Here is a 19,558-nt window from a genome sequence, read left to right on the forward strand (position 1 = left end):
AAATACAGTTTCTATCGTGTTTTATTGGACATTTAGCGCATTTTGTAATTGAGACGGTTGAGACGGAGAACCGAGCGAAAAGACTACAACCAAAAGTAAACAAAAAACTTTCCGTTTCCGGGCCAACAAGCAATGATTCTAGGAGGTATTCAAGTCTGCTGAGCTATGAGCCAGAGAGCTAACGTTATGGATTGTACATAATTATAATTCGAAATTCGTCTCAGTTTAATTAATTTTTCACAATTTAACAGCTCTCGTTTTGAAGAATAATCACCACGGTATTTGTTTCAATGGGAATCGCGATGCTCTATACTTTCAACATAAAGTGTACATATTTATAATTTGAAATGCGTCCCAGCCTTTAAACGACAGATACTATAGGGTCTATAGCATATAACCGCGTTTTTTGATTACAGTTCAATGTAACAGTAAGCTGACAACACCGCAACTGCAAATTAACCGCTTAGAGATAACCATGGCAACCAGTCAAACAACCCGGCGTTCTGCACGCACATCCGCCGTGTTGAAAAACAAATAACCCCCCTATTGAACGAAGGTAAACCGAGTGAGCGCGCCGTTCACAGACACCAGAATGAACGAGTTCAGTGTCACGTTCATCAGGCAGTAATACAGTACGTTCAGTTCACATTGGCCCAAAATATGAACCAGTTCATGAACGCGTTCAGGCACAACACTGGATGTCTCAACTAACGGGGTGTCTATCTGTAATACATTTGTCTCATATCAATCTCCATCTGACTACCCTCCAGATAAGAACACGAGAAGGTCTCTAGGTTCATGGGGGGGGGGGGGGGTATGGATCTCCCAGAGGATCCAGCGTCCAGACACACCAGAACCAGAGAGTGTTTAGTCTAGCAACTAGGTAGACCAACAGAGAATAAGGCCAAGGAAGGACTCTGGGGAGAACCTTGGGGCCCGAAGAAGAGGTTAAGAGCTAAAACGTGGGTGTTAAAACCCTGCTCTTTCACGGGCGAGTAAAAATAAACCAGGTAAGAGGGGACTGAGGGAGGGGCAGATTGAGATGGAGATAGAGATATACACCCATACTTATAGGCACAATCCAGCACCTCTTAAGTGATATTTAAAGACAGCTTTGAAACAATACTTGGTTACATAGGCGGTCAGCCTCAGGGTTTGGGGGGGAGGGGCGTTTGGACAGCTGGGATCCCGTAATTAAGTTGAGTCGCCATGTCCTTAAGGGGGTTTGCGTCTAAAGGGGTTAGTGCAGGATCAGGTCAGGTGCGATAAGACAGATGTAATCGGGATCCGACCCCCTGGTCGATTGCCACGAGCCCCTCGGCACATTTTTGGTAAAATCTCCCTTTTAGTAAAAAGGTTGAAACCCTATCTCTACAGAAATGTCACCTGAAGTTACACGTTACGTGGCTGGGAGGGGGCAGAGAGGGAGCGAGGACTAGGCTGAGTGGCGGGAAAGGGGAGAGCCGCAAGGGTGACGGACTGGGAATGAGGGGCGGGCGGGCTGGTTGTTCTCGGAGCCCAGGGGTCAGAGGTGACAGGCGCGTGGCAGCACGCCCGTGGAGTCGCCTTCCACCTTAGAATACCCCCCGCGGGATGCCAGTGGCGACGTGCTCCGGTAGCTGCACACGTGTGGTCAGCAAGTATAGCGGGGGTGACCGTTCGCCCGGACTCAGGCTGCTTGTGTCTAGGGCTGAACGGTTTGGGGAAATAATAGAATTGCGATTATTTCGACCAATAATGCGATTGCGATTTAGTATGTGATTTTTAACCACCAGGCTTATAATATATATTTTTTAAGTTGGTTAATTCTAATTCCACCACCAATAAACTGCTCTTTCCTTTAGGCAAGGCCTATGTGTTGAGATGAATTCATGCATTACCTGTTATACAACATATATACATATATTATAACATCTTTATTTAACAATTGAGTTGTAAAAGAAGAATAAATACAGTCTTACTGATCTGCATCATCCGGTTTGAGTTTGATTAATCGTTCAGCCCTACTTGTGTCCCAGGATCAAACAAACCCTGTCGAGGAGGCTGAGCTTTAGCAGCTTTTTGATTTCCCTATTTTAGGAGTCAGCTCTTAACTAGGGCTCTTTGAAAACCCAAGACAAGGTTGTAAAAAGAACACGCATACAGAGGAGCGGCAAGACCAAGTAACTCACTCAAACTAAGGTTAACTCACTGCTCAGCTAGGGGATAATTCAGCTTTAAGTTATTTATGGCTATGTTAACATGCCGTGAAGAAGTGATGATGAGGAGATTGGCAACCATGTCATCTGTGAAATTTTGCCGCCACCTAGCTACGTGTGTATGTGTGCGCATGTGTTTGGCGTGCGTGGTGCGAGCTTGCATGTGAAGCATCTGTACAGCATAAAGGTGTGTCTGTGTGTGTCTGTCTGTGTGTGTGATGCACATGATGCATGAGTGGTGTGTGCGCGACTGCGCGTGTATCTGTATGTGAATGCCGATGTGTGTGTGTGCATGCACACGGCCCATGTGTGTGTGCAGGGGGCGTCTGGCCTCACATGTCCTCCACGGTGATGTCCTTGAGGATCTGGCAGTAGTCCACGTTCCAGACCGCCTGGTCGTCCCAGACCTTGGACGCCAGCAGGATGGCTCCCAGGACGATACGCTTCCAGTTGGCGGGGCAGATGTCGATCTCCGCATATGTCAGCAGCCTCTCCAGATATACCTATAGGGGGGGTCCAAACCGTCACTTCCTCATCCGTCTCAATTTGAACCATTTCACTATGAAGGTCCTTTTACGTTTAAAATGCATTTTCTTAAGTTTTCGTTTTCAAATGACCACCTTTTCATCTCACATTGAATTGCAATTTCCTCTTTTCAATTTTAGTCATTCTGGTTTTAATTTTCCACTTTTCACGTTTAATGTCATCGATGGATCCTAGTAATACAGTAAAAGCATCCTAATTCAAAATTAAAATGTCAGCCATGTGTCCACAGCAAACGTTTGCATACATGCAATTGCATTCCCTTAAGAATGTCCGGGTTGAACCCTGATTGGAGTAAAAATGGACAGGTGGGATTAAAGGACACACATTCTAAACCTGCTTTGGGATTTCAGGCATCTTTTAACCAATCCCCCCCCCACCACCCCTTTTGTCTTCTCCATTTAGCAATGGCTGTGGCCAATCTAACTCAATATACATGCTGTTTAATGGAATACTGCATAAATGAAAGAAGCTGGCGAACAACAAAGACTCAAAATGATGTGCAGCAGTGTCAAAAGGCATTGATTGCACATTCCCAGTGTGAATCGATGTTGTTGAACGAGGGGGTGAGCTGGCGGGTCCCGTCCCTCAGCCTTGTTGGGTAATTAGGGTTCTGGGCTCTCTGACTGTTGGGCACAGTGCAGTCTCCCACCCACTCGCTGGATAAAATATACAGCATAAATCCAAGCCTCCAACCCCACGGCTCCGACTGCAGATGCTGATGAAACGCAGCTACCCCCACCACCCCCCACTAGCTCCCTCATAAAAACCCAAGACTGAACAAGAAATGAAAGAAGTCAGACTTTTTCATTTATTTGTCAGTCTTTTGTTTTTTAACCACAGTCTCCCGCTCCTGCCGTCTCTCCCCATCTCCACCCTCAGATCACAGAATGAGGCCCCCTGGAGGTCCAAGCCGAACAGGCCAGCCTTGTGTTGGGCTCCAAATTATTTTGGTTTCTTACCATCACTGTTATCATCTTTGGGCAAGTGTTTGGTTGTTGTTGCTGGAGAACAATTCCCTCTTTCAAACATTTTACAGAGCAACAGCCTGTCACATTTCCACAGTGGCTCATAGCGCTGCCAAGACCACAAATGTGTTGCTAACGAAAGTAACTTCACAACTTTCACAGGAAAGCGAATAAATAAATCAATAGAAACATGTCTCGACAGCACGTCTTCAGCATCGCAATATTTAAAACTGTACCGAGATTTCCGGTTCAGTTGGCTAATGGTTCTGTCTTGATTCTTGTATTACAGACTTTATGTTCAATAAAACATGCCAGAAATGTGTATCAAAGTGGTTTCACGGAGAGCAAAAGATGTGTGTGGTTCAAGCAGACTCAAACAGACATTGTTGTAAAAAGCTGTTTAAAAACCCCCAGAAAAAGCAGGGCACAGAGAGCAGAAAAGGCAGCTTCTTGATTCGTGATGTACGTGTGTTGTAGTCATGTGAAGGCAGAGCTGCAGGCTCACACAGCAGCAGCAGCAGGGTTCACTTGGCTAACGGGCTTCAGTGTTGCTTGGCTGGGACGTGTTCCAAGCAGCAACACACTGCCAACCTGCCACCGTTTGGGCCCAATGGTTTATCCAACGCACCACACACATATACATGGGACTGGGCAGAAGAAAAGGGATTCAAAATAGCCTTTGGCAAAGGGGGCCGCAGAGCACGCTTGGTAATATGAATGCAATAGCAGTTGTGTCAGTTGGGGGAGGGGCACAATGACACAAACTGGCACAGTCAGGGGTTGCGGCGGTGAATGGGTACGCTGACGTCATGCTCAAGACGGATCAGAAATCCTTTGCAGTGGTTGCCAGCATCACGGCCGGGGGCTTAAGACAATAACTTGCTTCACCGTGAACCTCAACATGTCGCCGCACCTTTCGGGCTTGACTAAAAGGCATCCGTGTTTACTTTGAATTGATCAAAGCCATATGTACATGTGAATGAAATGCATCCTGGCCCCTATTAGGCACACAGTCGGGTGGCGCTCTGAAGGGAGGCCACTATGGTGGCAGCATCGATACATTCACAATTTACGGACGTGGGAGACCAATACGGTCTCCAGACGATGACCGAGGTTGGGGGACTACACAACGTCTTGCTCGGTTTGATTTTACTTGTGAGGCAGCCGGTGCGTGTACGATTACACGGCGAGCACTACGGGGAAATACACAGCTAGTGAACACTCGGAAAAACAAAATTAGCAGCCAAAAGAGGAATAACAAAACCAAAAAGAGGAACTGGATACACCCTCAGCAGTGTGGCAATGAGAAAGAAGAAGACGAAGGGGAATAAAACCCTTCCTTACAGTCTTCTTGTCTAGAGCTAGCGTTGGAAGCTAAGCTAAGCCTTGAAGCAGCCGCCTATAGCACTATTCAATTACAGAGAGCATGCCACTGCTTTACTGGAGGGACCGGGGAAGCAATGCATGCCGCCCGGTATGTGTGTCCGTGTATGCACGTGTGTAAAGACGTCATATTAAAAAAACACACACACACACACACACACACACACACACACACACACACACACACACACACACACACACACACACACACACACACACACACACACACACACACACACACACACACACACACACACACACACACACATAGGGTGACCTCTTCGGCCAGGTGTCTGCGTCAAAGACAAGCACTCGGGGGAAGGGGGTCATAAAGAAATGTTTCTAGGCAGATGAACGAAAGGTGGAGACAGGGCAGACAAATAGAAAAGGGTGGGGTTATGTAAAGAAGTGTGGGGTCGGGGGTGTGGTCAAGAGAATAAACATATCAGTGACATGAGATATGTGAGGGAGGAAGGGAGAAGGAGCGACGGGGTTTATGTTGGGGTACGGGCTTGGAGTGGCCCGTCAGGACGAGGAGAGGGCCTTCTGAAGACCTTGCTGTGGAATGGATCTGATTCTACAATATTGATAGCAAAGGTGGGGTGCTAGTCCATCCGTAGCAGAACGACGGAAACGGCCCTGGTGCACGGTTCCCACGGCGACGGCTCTTCTGCCGCACACATCCGAATGTCGAAGCTCCGCACAGACAGCAACTATAAAAGATGTGCCCCTCACAAAACGCCAACTATAACTTTCACTATAAAAGCGGTGCCCCTCACAGACGGCGACTATAACTGCCGCTTTAGAGTTGTATCGGCGAGGTAACTCATTTTATACGAGTCATTCAACTCTTCTTCAAGTTGTTTAGTTGCTCCGGCCTTAATTCACGGATTCTAACACCAGGGATTACACACACACAGACACACACACTCACCAGTGTAACGATGGCGCACTCTGCGGTGAGCTGCGCGGCGCTGAACAGCGTCCTGACGAAGCGGTAGATCTGCTTCTGCTCGGGGTTGTGCTTCTCATAGTCCTGCGGCACCTCAGTCTTCTAGAATAATCCGAGGCGTGGGCAGATCGAGAGCGGTGTTAACCAGGTCAGAAAACGTCCTTCTATTCAATGTAGCCCTCTGCTCCTGTTAGGTCAGCCTTATTTATGTCTCTCCTAGTACCAGCAGGGTCAATATGTATTTGCTTGACGACTGGGCTCTATACTGGTGCACTACCATTCCCCCATCAAACGGACCCATAATTAATGTTATGAGAGATGCCTTTGTTTTTATACGGGTCTAATAAACTACTTGAAGCCTGGTTTTACCTAACTAGCAAATCAGGAATAGACCCTTTTTGGCAGAGGTGTCATCATAGGATCACAGCTGTCTCTCATAACACAAATTATGGCTCTGCTAGGTTTATGTAGCAAGTTAGCTGGTCCATGGTGAATGTGAGTCCATGGCAAGTTGAGGATAGACACAGGTGTGGTTTATCAAACTAATCATGAGTGGAATTGATAGGTCAGTTAGGCCTAGCAACAATTTAGAAAACGGTTGGGTTACTTGACAGCATCCATGCTGGGGCTCTGACAACTAATGAGATGCACCCATTATGAATTACTTTATAAAATAAAAACGATAACTATGTTTACCCTGCTACGACTATAGTATGGCAAGTATGTGTATGAATGTAAAGTGGGTATATTTCATTACACATACATTATTATATTCAGCAATGGTGGCATACAGTCAGATTTAACGACAGAAATGTTCATGAGAATTCAAGAGGACCTTTCCGGGGTGAAGAAATAAAACACTGTTCGTCACACACAAGGGTTTACTGTTGCCCCACTTCCGCGACCCGTGTGAGTCAGTCTTGACCCTTGGCCTTGATGTTCTACAAGCCGTCCCAGGCTTCATCTTCGAGGGGAGAAAACAACAGAAGATCTTACCGACAGCGGATGGAGCTTCTCGTCGAAGATATCCTGCACCATTCTGGATTCCAGTTCTCTGTACACGACCGAAGCAAAAGGGAGAGAGAACGGAGGGAGGGAGGGCGAGAGAGGAGGAGGGTTAAGTCAAGAGGGGATCAGCATGAAGCGCGACCGCCTCTCATCCCAGCGGAGAGGACAACCTGTGGGCCGGCAGATTGAGGCGTTTAAAATGCCATTTACCTATGTCTCGAACGCCCATGTCCCTTGAGAGAGGGCCAATGAGACGAGACAGAAACACACACACACAGGGGGGAGAGAGAGAGAGAGAGAGAGACAGAGAGACAGAGAGCCAGAGAGCCAGAGAGAGAGAGAGAGAGAGAGAATGAGAGAGAGAGAGAGAATGAGAGAGAAGAGAGAATGAGAGAGAGAGCCTGAGAAACCGAGAGAGAGGAGAGAGAGAGAGACAAATAAGAGAAAGAGAGACAGAGAGGAAAGAGACAGAGAGAGAGAGCAAGAAAGATGGAGCAAGGGGACAGCGGAAAAACTCGACACACAGTGGTGACAGAGAAAGAGAGACATACACAGAGACAGACAGACAGACACAGACAGCCTTCAGATTAGGGATCGCTGGAGAAGGTGAAGGCCTGACTCAGACTCAGAGTTCATGGCCTCCCGGCTCCCGCTTTCCATCTCTGTGTTTCTGCTAGAATGCCAGCGCATTTCAAGGGGTTGACATTTAAGCCCGTCGCTCGGACACAAGTCTCTAGGTGAGACTATTCTGGTCCACCAAAGGTCTGTTACCATGGGTGGTTGTAATCGGTGGCCACCACTGACGATAGTGCGTGTTGTCTCAGGCCGGTGGGTGATATTCCTTCAATGAATGCGCAGAACCTTTCAACTCCTACTTTCTGCTTGCCTTTTTACTTTCTGCAAAAGGAAGTTTTCTGCTTCCTTTGCCAACAGAATGGAAAGTTGAGAATAGTGATTGCGACGGATTTCTGCTTACCTGTTTTTTATGTGGTAGAATATTGCGAGGGATACACTGTGAATGGAAAAAGGACAAAACTTTAGACACTTTACTTTTCTGCCATCGGGATAGTGACACAGCGAAACTCAACCTGGATCCATAGTCTTTGCGGAGCGGTGTGTGTGTGCACAAGGCGAGGGGGCTGGGGACAGCAGCGGGGCTGTTTACCATTTGATGGTGTACTTGAGGTTGGGCTGGCTGACGGTGCTGTCATCGAGGAATATGGTGGAACAGGAGCTGTACTTCCGTCTCATGGGGCCCGGATTTTGCTGCAAACACACACAAAAATTGTCAAGCGGGAAAAACACCCACGTGCGGAAAAACACAAACACGTACAGTAAGCCAATAAAGATAAGGGCATGCACACGCACACACGCACACACACACACACACACACACACACACACACACACACACACACGATGTTGTGTAAGTAAGATGACACTATGGACTAAATGCTGATTAACACATAAATAGAGAGACAGATGTTTTCCACCATAAAAAGACTATAAAAAATAAAGACTATAAAAATATATTCTATTACAATTTAAACCTGAGAGTTCCAACTCTCGAATGTCAAGCGACTGTCGCACATTCAAATCAATCGTCTTCATTAAACGCTGAAGGGGAAGGGAGTTGGACGCTGAGGAGACGGCGATGACATCATGCATGTGTTGCTAGGGACACAGTGAGGGGAGATTTAAGAGGTGTGGACGTTAGGAGCTTAGCCCTAAAGACAGGGAGGGAAACATGGGAGGGATGGGGGAGGACGGGGGCTCGAGGGGTAACTCCGGTCATACTTTACCTTATTTTCCGAAATGTGCGTGAACTAAAAGAATAAAACAAGGGAAGTACAATTCATACCCTTACCCCGACAAAACGAGTGGGAATAATTACAATTAAAACAAGTGTTTTAAAAAGATGAACACAAAACCACCAACTATATTGTGGTGCCATCTTTACGAAAGTGTGCCATCTTTACAAAATCCTTTACTTTGGTGAAAACACAAGGCTTGGAAGGCCCTCTTGTATTATACTCACGTGATTGATGTAAAGGCTCTTCCGTTTTTCTCGTACTGGAAAAAAGGAGAATGGAAAAAGTCAACAGTGCCACTCGGTGTTGACATGCCATGCAAGTACTTGACGGATGCAGTACCCCACCCTCGCAAACAGGGTGTAGCAGAGGGCAAGGGCATACATACACGCAGAGACAAGAAGCCTTGGCTGATCTCTGGGTAAAGAGATGCTAACCGTCTGAAGGTATTAATGCAGAGACAGCCCCTAGATTCCGCCAACATTATGCAACAGATGCTGTGGGCGTCCTGAATGTGAAATTAATGAAAACATAAAGAGTCCACCAATTCCACAAGCGGAATATAACGGTCAGAGCGTTGGGAGTAAAGCAACAATTGAGATGATTCATTGTTATGGTTTTAATGATTCTGCGTCAACTCTGTTGCAACGACACAGTTTCCATGTTAAAGGGTCGGGGGAGCATACTGTATTCTTAAGAGGGAGATTCATGCTCCAAGAAAATGGTTTGCCTCACTGGGAAAGATGTAATTTGTGAGGTTAATTGTGCTCAGTGGACCTGATGATTTGTGTGCCTCGGAGAAAGACTGAGCTCATTTTCACCGTGTGCCATGTGGTTTCGCAGGAAATGTGGCAACAGCCGTTGGATGACTTAAAGGTTGTGAAGGTGTGTGTGTATACGTGTGTGTATTTATTTAACACGTGTCTATCCGTCCGTGTTTGCTGTGGTGAACACACAAGGGCATGACTAAGATTGCTGGCAAAGCACAACATCTCTCATACACACACACTCAACTCAATATCCTTTCGTCTCTCACCTTTTCTCTCACACTCGCTCTGATAAAGATGTGAAAAAACGTGTCTTGTGTTTTGAAAGCACTGCACAACTTTCGAGAGCCATCTCACTAACCCCGGTGTGAAGTTGCCCTCACTCAAGCAATTCGCTTCTTTTCTGTTATCTTCCTATTAATAAAGTGTGCATCATAAATTATTGTGTGATGGAACATTATGCAACCCAGATCATAATGCGCGCGCACACACACACACACACACACACACACCATTATAAAAAGCAGCGAGAGAGCCTATAGGTTATATAGAACCAAAATAGAACAACACATAATGATGATGTGTTGTTCTGCCCATCACTGTGACACAGGCGGTGGGCGTGTGTCCGTGTGTGTGTCCGTGTCTTTAAAAGTCAAACAATGAGGTGACTCGGGCTCGCTGTTCATAATATCTCCACCACGCATAGCGCACACTCACACTCTCACTGACACATGCACACAACAGTGCTCGGCCACTGGAGCAGGCGAATGCACGCAGGCTGCTGACAGGAGACGGGCTGGGTGTAGCGCACGGGCTGACATAGCCTGGCTCAACCGAGGGTTCAAGCTGAAACACCCAAACACAGAGTGGGCCTAGTTGCCCCACCGAAAACTTGCCCCACAAAGCGGTGCACACGTACTCACCTCTCCTGATGGGCACCGCCCCTGAAAAAACACAACATTCCAAATTGTTGCCTCAAAAGTGTGGATGGATGGCTGGAATATCAAAATCTCTCTCCCCTTGGCTGCAACATTGGTATTCAAATCCACAGGACACGCTATGGATAGGCTGTTTGTTGCCACACAATTATTGACTGGTGCCGTTTCCTCAACAAACGGCATATTTTTCCCCTTTTGGGTTTTTAAATCCGCCGGGGCTTATAGAGTAGGGGGGATTTTTGAGAGACCTGTTTGGGATTTCAGCATCGGTAAACAAACAAAGTGCCGAAAACGACACACAGAGTGGATTACCTCCCTCGCCTTTCCTGGTTGTGCATAATGATACTGCCTTACACCTTTCAGGGGAGCTGTGCAGCATACATTATTCCTGCACATTCAAAGTACAAAGACGGCAGCTTCAAAGGACCCCACACACACACACACACACACCCACACACCTTGTCTGCCCCAGAGAAAATTGGCATGCATTTTTATGGTGGTCGTAATTTGCACGCCATTAGAGATCAGTGAGTGAATTGTTGATTTATAACGTATTATTTTTTCTTTCATCCTGATTGTAATTCTATATAGCATGGACGCACTAAAATGCATTTTCTTTTCAGCCTTTACGACAACCCATAACAACCTGCTTCTTATGGCGCGTTTCCACTACAGGGTACGGTTCGCAAAGGTGCGACACGGATTGCGTTTCCACCGCCAAAAGTGGGCGTGACCCAGACTGAGCCATACTCGTTTTACCCTCGTCTTCAGTACTCCTCCGTTGGGGTACTGAGACGCCTGAAAGGGTGCCGGAAAATTCGAGCTACACACCCCTCCGTTGATTGGTCGACAGAATCGTCACTTCCGGGCAACGTGGGGATAAAAACAAACAAACAGTAGCCTCGAGGTATTATTCTCTACAATGAACATGTCGCGTAAAACGCTTGCTTGGGCGAAGAAGGGGTTGGAGACGTTCCTCTGCATTCTTTGGGAGGAAGACGTGCAGAGGGAGCTTGATGGAGCAGTGAGGAACGGTTTAATGTGTCGCGTTCAACTTTTCCATTGTTTTTATTGAGCAGGCTACACTCTGTCGCGCCAACCAACCAATTGTTGTTAACCAAGCAGAATAAATTCCCGAATTGTTATCATTAATTGCTTTAGCCTTTGTGCCCTTTCTAGACAACCACCGGCATGATCCAAATGCCTGTTGAATAGATACCACCCCCCTAGCTGCTTTGTATTGTTCCAACACAATACTGATGTTATTGACGTTTCTGGTTGAATTATATTTGTTGTTATTTCCCGTGTTAAAACCAGTCGATATTTTACCTCCTCCCGAAACCCTAGCTGAACATGCATTTCAAATTACCATAATACTGTTATCCACTGACACTGAAAATGTACCAAACCATCGACGACATGTTTGCGGTTTGGCCCCCTAATCTACAAGGCCAGGTTGTACTCAGGGGCCCAAATTCTACTTTGTGAGCATGACAACGTCGGCAGTGCTGGTTAGGCCCTATGGTTAAGCCAAAGGAAGCAAGGTTTCAATTATAGGCTCTACTAATCGGATAGAATTAACTTATCAGAATAAAACAGTGTATAATCTATCTGTGATATAACAGAATAACAGAATCAAAATGGATCATGCATCCCTATGATATTGATTATCATTGCGTTAAACGTGTAAATAGCATGAACTGATACTTAAATGTTACTTTTTTGTGCTTTACTTTGAATCCTCTGGTCTATAGAGTATGATGAAAAGGCCCAACTGTGTCATGAATGTCTAAATACAGTGATAGGTGTGGATTAGTGCCGGCCAGTGTATCATTTCCACAAGGAAATCCATAAAAACGATCAGACACATCTCCAACTGTGGATCTGCGAACACCAGCTCGGTAACGGAGAGAGAGCGCTGGGCGCTGAATGAGGACGAGAAGGGACGTGGGCAGACGAAGAGGTGAACATTGAGGTTCTGCAGAGCGGTGCCGAGGTTACTTACCATCCGTCTGCGACTTGCTCAGGAAGATGGTGCTGGCACGTGGGTGGTCCGAGGGGTTGTACTCCATAGGAAGGTCTGGAGGGGGGAGAGGGAAAAGAGACGTTTTAGACGCAGGAAGACAAAGCTGAGCGAAAAAATATGATTTAAAAAAGGGACATTCCAGAGTTGACACACATTGATCAAATCTGCATTTGACCAATCAAAGACACTGTGGGGCTGAGTGCATGGCCTCGGGAACTGTTAGTCCCCGGCATGCGTGGTTAAACCAGAGTTTCAGTTTCCGTGTATCTATTCTGTGCACACTGACGGTCAAGGTAGATCGATCGTTGAGGAAGTAGTTTTTCACTTAACTCAAACCAACTGAGGTAAAACAAAAACCGTAGTAACTGCTCAAATGGCATCAGTGTGCCATTGAATTACGAATTCATATTGTGTCACAATTTATTTTGAATTAACTGAAGAACAAAGGGAACAGAACACTCCATGAGTAGGCAGGCGATGAACAAACCATGATCATGGATTGGAAAATGAGCCAATGGATTCAGCGCCCTGTATTTAAACAGCCACGATTAAAATGTGGAGAGCTGTTTACTCGCCAGCGATGTGTCACTAAAGAGTTCTCTACAAACAGCCGTTTGTGCAATCGATGCTCTGAGCAAACACGGGTTGTGTTAAATCAGGGCCCGTGCACACGGCACCCAGGGAGCACCCAGGGAACGCCAAAGGGCACCCGGATGGAGCTCCACACCTCAACACATGACCGGCCAGCGGGGAGGAGACGTGTGCTTTTCTGTCAAAAGACACTGCAGACATATCGTCTAAACTCAATGCTCTTTGACTTGCATATGGCCATGTGCAGTGTCAGTTATCCACCAGCAGGGGTCTGTCTTAAGAAGCCGACGACGTAGAATACCATCATTTATTCATCATAATAATAAATCAGGATGTTACCAAAAATAATTTTGCCTAATAGCAATAATTGTGTCTAAAGGTCATTAACACATTCCTAATTCAATCAGTTAATCTAAAAAAGGAAAGTGATATCTATGTATATCTATCTCTCTATCTATCTCATCGACTGCCATCAGGTGGGCTAAGCAGAGACCAAATCATAACAGGGCAGTCCAGGAGCTGATCTTAAGCTTATGAGGTAGGATGGTAGAAGCAGCCAACACAAACACGTTGACGACGACACCCCACACACACACACACACACACACACACACACACACACACACACACACACACACACACACACACACACACACACACACACACACACACACACACACACACACACACACACACACACACAGAGACAGAGACAGAGACAGACAGAGACAGAGACAGAGAGAGAGAGAGAGAGATGCACATCTCCCCCCCTCGCTGCACCCCCTTGGTGGTTCCATGGATGACATCAGTGAAACAGGAAGAGGTTGAACAAGACCAACACCCACAGTGTGAAGAAGAGAATTGGATAAACTGCATGGACAGGAAAGATAAAGAGAGAAAGAGTAGAGTACTGTGAGAAAGAAAGTGGCAGTGTCAGAGGGAAAGAGCCTGGGCGACACCGACTAAATAAATGAACAATCATCTCAAAATAAATGTCCATATTAAGGTTTGTGTCGTCCATCTATGATGGCCTAGTGCCCACCTCACATTTCAGTTACAATCCTGCACCTCCTGAAATTGTATCTCGAACAAAACGGGCCGTTCATGTCCTTAAAAGGTAACGGAGGGCAGAAAAGGAGAGATCCACGTTGTGTCCGGGCTCCTTTGAAACGGGACACATTGTCTTCAGAGTCTTTTGAACTGCCCGTCCTATTGTGCATGAGCGGTACTTCAAGGACCACAGGAGGACATGCGAACACACACACACACACACACGCCTCCATGATGTGGGCGGAGAAGATGTCTTTGACTGAGTTTAGGAAGAAATGTGACCCTTTGTGAAGGATGCATGTGCACTTCTGTGTCCAATTAGAGGTGTGCATGTGTTTGTGTCTGTCCAGTTATCAGAATCTGCATTTTCAGAGCGCATTTATCACTAGCATCACCCGAGCAGCAGCCATCGCTCATGGAATTGGAGCACTTTATTATGAATAGAAGTGTAAAGATGAGCCATTAATTATTCAATATGCAGGGAAAGTGGGAACCTTTAGGAGTGGCTCTCCTTGTGTAAGGTGACCTTTGTTACCGCAGAGCGAGGTCCCCCTCTCCACACACACACACACACACACACACACACACACACACACACACACACACACACACACACACACACACACACACACACACACACACACACACACACACACACACACACACACACACACACTCTCTGTCCCCTGGGGAGAACGCACACAATTTCCTGCATTTCAGGAAGTGCAAAGGAAATGAGGCAGAGCAGGGACAAGGAACAAACCATTGTTCGATGGATGCGGGATGGGAGTGAACATAAGGTTAGGCTTGTTCTCTCGCTCTCTCTCTCTCTCCGTGTCCGTTTGTGTGTGTGTGTAAAGCGTAATGACATGCAACATCCAGGCACCGGCCAAGTCTATGGACCACTTTGGCCCCAACCCATTTCTGCTAGTCTCCATGACAGCAAACAAAGTTACCATGGAAACGCAGACAGCATCATTCATTTGGTCCCTCACCTATCGTAACCTGAGCCATAAATTAGGAACCGATGTGTATAGGGAATTATCTGTGCTCACTCCGCAGTGAAATATTGTTTAATCTACAGTGTATATAGCAATAACGGATAGTACACTTAACCCAGAAGCACAAGGCACATGAGCAGACGTCAAGGCCTGAACGCTCACTGCAACCAGAGTGTTCAGTCCTGAGCCCGATCAGATGTGGGTGATTTGTGGAGGACAGCTTGAAAATAGAAAGGATGAATGATAGCAAAGACCCTATTGACAATGAAGGCCAGGGTTAGAATGAAATAGTAAAAGACGATAGGACTCATAGTTAAGTTACTTGGAATTCATTGCTTAAGGACCAAGGCCAACACAATAGATTCCGTCCACATTGAAGAATGTAAATTAACACATTTAGTGTTGAAGTGTTCAACCTCAATGAGAGATGAAGGGGACATGTTTTTCAATGTGGGCCAGTCCTTCAAAACTTTCATGATCGCTTACTTGCAGCTTTTTACTTTTCTACTTTAACTTGAACAATACATGCTGGGAAAAAAAAAGAAGTGATCTAATCACAAGCTCAAACAGGCTCCAGTGAAGCCCTCCAGCGCACACTGACTTCCACTGACAACAGGCATAAACCACTGTTAATGCTGGGGGACTGGCAAGCAGTTGTTTCTCCAATCACCCTGAAGCTGTTCTTGGCCACCTGGCACACCGTCTGACCCCGGGTGAGAACACCAGTCTGAGTAAGAGGACCAGGAGAAGGTCCAGCACCCCTGGCTGATGGGCATCATCATCCTCATCATCTTCCTCATCCTAACCATTTTTAAACCCTTCCCTCTTACCACCGGGTGGTCACATGCCAGCCGCCCCGGCGGTGCTCAGGAGACAGTTAGCCTTCTTTGTGATGTTGGTGGTATCATCACAAGATGTGTGCTTGAAAGGAGATTGGAGTGGAAGCCAGTGAAGCGGTAAGCAGCCGCTGAGCCATCTGGAGGAGCGCTGCCGTCCGTAGCCTGCGAGGGGGATTGATCAGAGCTATTTCTGTGTTGTAAGGTGACAGAAACTCCCAGAGGGATCGGTGTAGTAGGCAGAAGGGTTTTTTGCTTTTATAAATCGAGATGAGTCGGTTACCATGATTGAATAGTAAACCGAAGCGTTTACTCTCCCTCGGTCATTCATGATACGTGGTTCTCATGCACATCTTGGGAGATAAGTGCTTTGCGAATATGGTCAATAGGATGTTGTGGTGTCATAGGAACCAGCCTCAGTGGTGGGAAGGAACATCGCTGAAAGACACTTGTGTTTACACACGCGCACACGGTCAACAACGCCAAACCGAAACACTTCTTGGGTTCTGTCCTTATTGCAGTGAAACGCAACATCAAGCCAAAATAAAGAAAAACATCACTCAACTGTCAACAGCCATTCACACACAAAAACACAACAAATGCACACACAAGAACAATCCAGAACTGGCCATTGCCTTTAACTCATAGGAGGATACAGCTTTAATATCTCCATTCAGTATTAGGGGTCGCTATTTACTTTGTAACTTCCAACAGACAGATGGAGATTTAAAAAAATGACAAAGAAAGAAAAAGATGAAATCACATGGTGTGCGACTGCTGGTACCTGAATAACAAGTGCTCTTTGTTTCTAAAGCACATCCCATCCTAAAATGATCACACGGAGCGTTGGGTTTAAAAATAGAAACGTTAAGGAACAGAACAATTTCACACAATCAAAGGGAAAAAAAAGAAACAAAAAAAAAAAGGTACAATATGGTTTGCACACTACATTTGTACTCCATATGGTCCACTGCACACACTTCATCCACTGGATTCGCCATCCATGGATCAGTCATGTTTAGTTTTTCTATTTGCTAAGGGGGCGTAGTGGCTTCAAGCAAGGTGGGTGGGTACGCAGTGCTCTAAACTTGAAGGATGCAAACTGTATTTTGTGACTGTGGCTCCAGATATGGATGGAGACTTCATATCAGACACCTTAACTCAAGAAGTTACAATCATGATATCTGCCATTTTAACACACACCAAATTGCATTTTTTCTGTATGTTTTTCATGTGCAGACATTTGATGGATCCCAAACTTATTCATCAAAAAAATGTTAAATGCGACGACGACAAACTCGTCGACGTCGACAATAATCAATCACTCCCAGGGTCCGGGAGGTCCGTCCTCCCTGAGCAGCCCTTCCTGTGCGCATGAAGGGGAAAATAGGGGGGGCCTCCTCATCTGTCATCAGAGCTCAGACCCCCAGCGCAGGGCAGTGATGAGAGAACCAATCTAACCTCGACTGTGACAGGATTCTTAACTCCCACGTCCCATCCCATTTGGTGGAATGGCAAAACAAAAAGAAGGTTGACCGATGAAGTGACATTTGTGGACAACAGTAATAAAACAAGATTACTTTGGGGCTCCATCCAACTCGGAGGGCTAGGGGCACGTGTGCGCGCGTGCGTGTTACCTTTATAAAATGACCAGACCTACCGACCAGCTCAGGTTTCTGATTCTTATTTTCAGATGTCTCTTAACTCTTAACTACACTGACCCTGGAGAGAGAGAGTGTGAGTGTGAGTAAAGGAGAGTGTAAGTCAAGACATGTGTACAAGTGAGTGAGTGAGTGAGTGAGTGAGTGAGTGAGTGAGTGAGTGAGTGAGATTAATGAACTCGACAGTAGGGCGTTGAGGACCACATAATCTCAGAGAGGGGTTCTCTTCGCTCGGAAAATAAACCAAATAGGAGTGAAGGGGTTGAGGAGGGCGGCGGGTGTCAGGCTTGGGTTGAACACTAACCAACCGCAACCCCCTCCTCTTTGGATCACGGTAACCAGGCAACGCATGCTTGAAAAGGATTCAGCTGGCCACGGCAGGCCCATCAAAGGAGTAAAAGACGAGGAGCGCCGTAGCTTATTCCTCTACAATCTTTTTCCTCCCCCTTCTCTCCCCCACACACCCTCTCTCTCTCTCTCTCGCGCACCAAACCCTTTTCTCCCTGATCCTCTTTCACGTAACACAAACTGCACCTGAATCACACCTTGAGCATTAAGGACCTTGGTCTAGCCAAATGCATAACACTGCTAAAGAATCAAGCAGGATCAGGATTCAAACTTCCAGCCGGACAGAGGGCATAGTGTCAGATGGGGACAAAGTGTCAGATGAGTGACATCGGGAGAGTGCAAAAGCAACAGAAAACGGTTGCACACCGAAAGATATATAACTATCATGCGTGTCAAAAATACAGCCCCTTGGGTTTTAGTCGGTTTTTTGTTCAAATCCACCTAATTGATTATAATCCAATAACCGTTACACCCTTTCAACGAGATCCAACATGCCAAAAATCACAGATTAAACCTGTCACAGCCATAACTGCATTATTGTTTAATACAGAGACGGATGGGAATTTCTGATCCTAGCATTCCCATGGACTTTTTGGTTGAAACAAATATGATTACTTATGATTAAAAGGGCAGTGTCTGTGCCGGTGTTTGTCTGTCTCAAAGTGTACGTGTGTTTGCGTGCCAAATGTCACCAGGAGGCTGACAACCAATTATATCAGAGCAGGAGGGGCCTTTGGTCTGACAAGGTGGGCATCTCGGTGAACCCTGGTTGGGACCTCAACCAGACGTACCCCCCCCCCCCCCCTCCCCGAGGGGCAGCAATTAGGAGCCAGCCAGGGCTGCTGCTGCACCTGCCCAGCAGGGTGGGGCCCCTGACGGAGGGGCCGGCTGGTGGGCTGCCTCAGCATTGGCCAAACAATCCCTCATTTGAATAGACATTTGTCAACACACACACACACACACACACACACAGTCACACACACACTTTGGTAAATCAAACATGTTGCAAAAACGTTTCAACAGGGACAATTAGTAACGCTAGTTAAAAAACAACCTGAATTGACAGATTCTTGCAGTCTGGTTTTTAACAGAATGCCAAAAAACTGCAGATTGATATTCCTCAACAACATCTGTCGTCCATTCTGGGGAAAAGAAGCTGGTAATCACAAGCTGGTGAACAACAGCTCTGCACCGCATGACTGCTCAAGGGCTGCTGCCTCTCTCTGCCCCCCACACACTGTACCACACACACACACGTGGCTGAAAGGGGATAAAGCTAAAGCCTGATCCGTCTGAAAGTGCGTTCCTGCCCACCAATTTGATTTAGGATTGATCAACACCTGCAAGTGATGCCTCCTTTTCCAGCTGTCACAAGAAATGCCATTTCCTATTTTTTTGATTTACTGCAACAGTGCAATTATTTCAAGTGATGATTGATGCTCCTCTGCAGTTCTTCTGTATAGAAGCTGCCTCTGTC

At 46.4% G+C, this 19,558-nt stretch overlaps 1 protein-coding gene across 4 annotated transcripts in view; it reads right to left on the reverse strand.

Annotated features, from left to right (window-relative positions):
* Positions 1 to 19,558, reverse strand: part of ccny (cyclin Y) — a 35,532-nt gene that overhangs the window by 6,993 nt on the left and 8,981 nt on the right. For 2 of the 4 annotated variants that reach the window (XM_056583896.1, XM_056583895.1), the window contains exons 3-10: positions 12,574 to 12,648; positions 9,091 to 9,125; positions 8,855 to 8,878; positions 8,218 to 8,318; positions 8,029 to 8,064; positions 7,041 to 7,098; positions 6,027 to 6,146; positions 2,535 to 2,701 (exon numbers count right to left, since the gene is read on the reverse strand). In XM_056583896.1, the coding sequence (XP_056439871.1) occupies positions 2,535 to 2,701; positions 6,027 to 6,146; positions 7,041 to 7,098; positions 8,029 to 8,064; positions 8,218 to 8,318; positions 8,855 to 8,878; positions 9,091 to 9,125; positions 12,574 to 12,648 (616 nt within the window). The remainder of the gene's footprint in view (positions 1 to 2,534; positions 2,702 to 6,026; positions 6,147 to 7,040; positions 7,099 to 8,028; positions 8,065 to 8,217; positions 8,319 to 8,854; positions 8,879 to 9,090; positions 9,126 to 12,573; positions 12,649 to 19,558) is intronic. The other 2 variants (XM_056583898.1, XM_056583897.1) reach the window with 1 other exon arrangement.

This window comes from Gadus chalcogrammus, chromosome 23, assembly GCF_026213295.1.
Source record: "Gadus chalcogrammus isolate NIFS_2021 chromosome 23, NIFS_Gcha_1.0, whole genome shotgun sequence".
Taxonomy (NCBI): Eukaryota; Metazoa; Chordata; class Actinopteri; order Gadiformes; family Gadidae; genus Gadus; species Gadus chalcogrammus.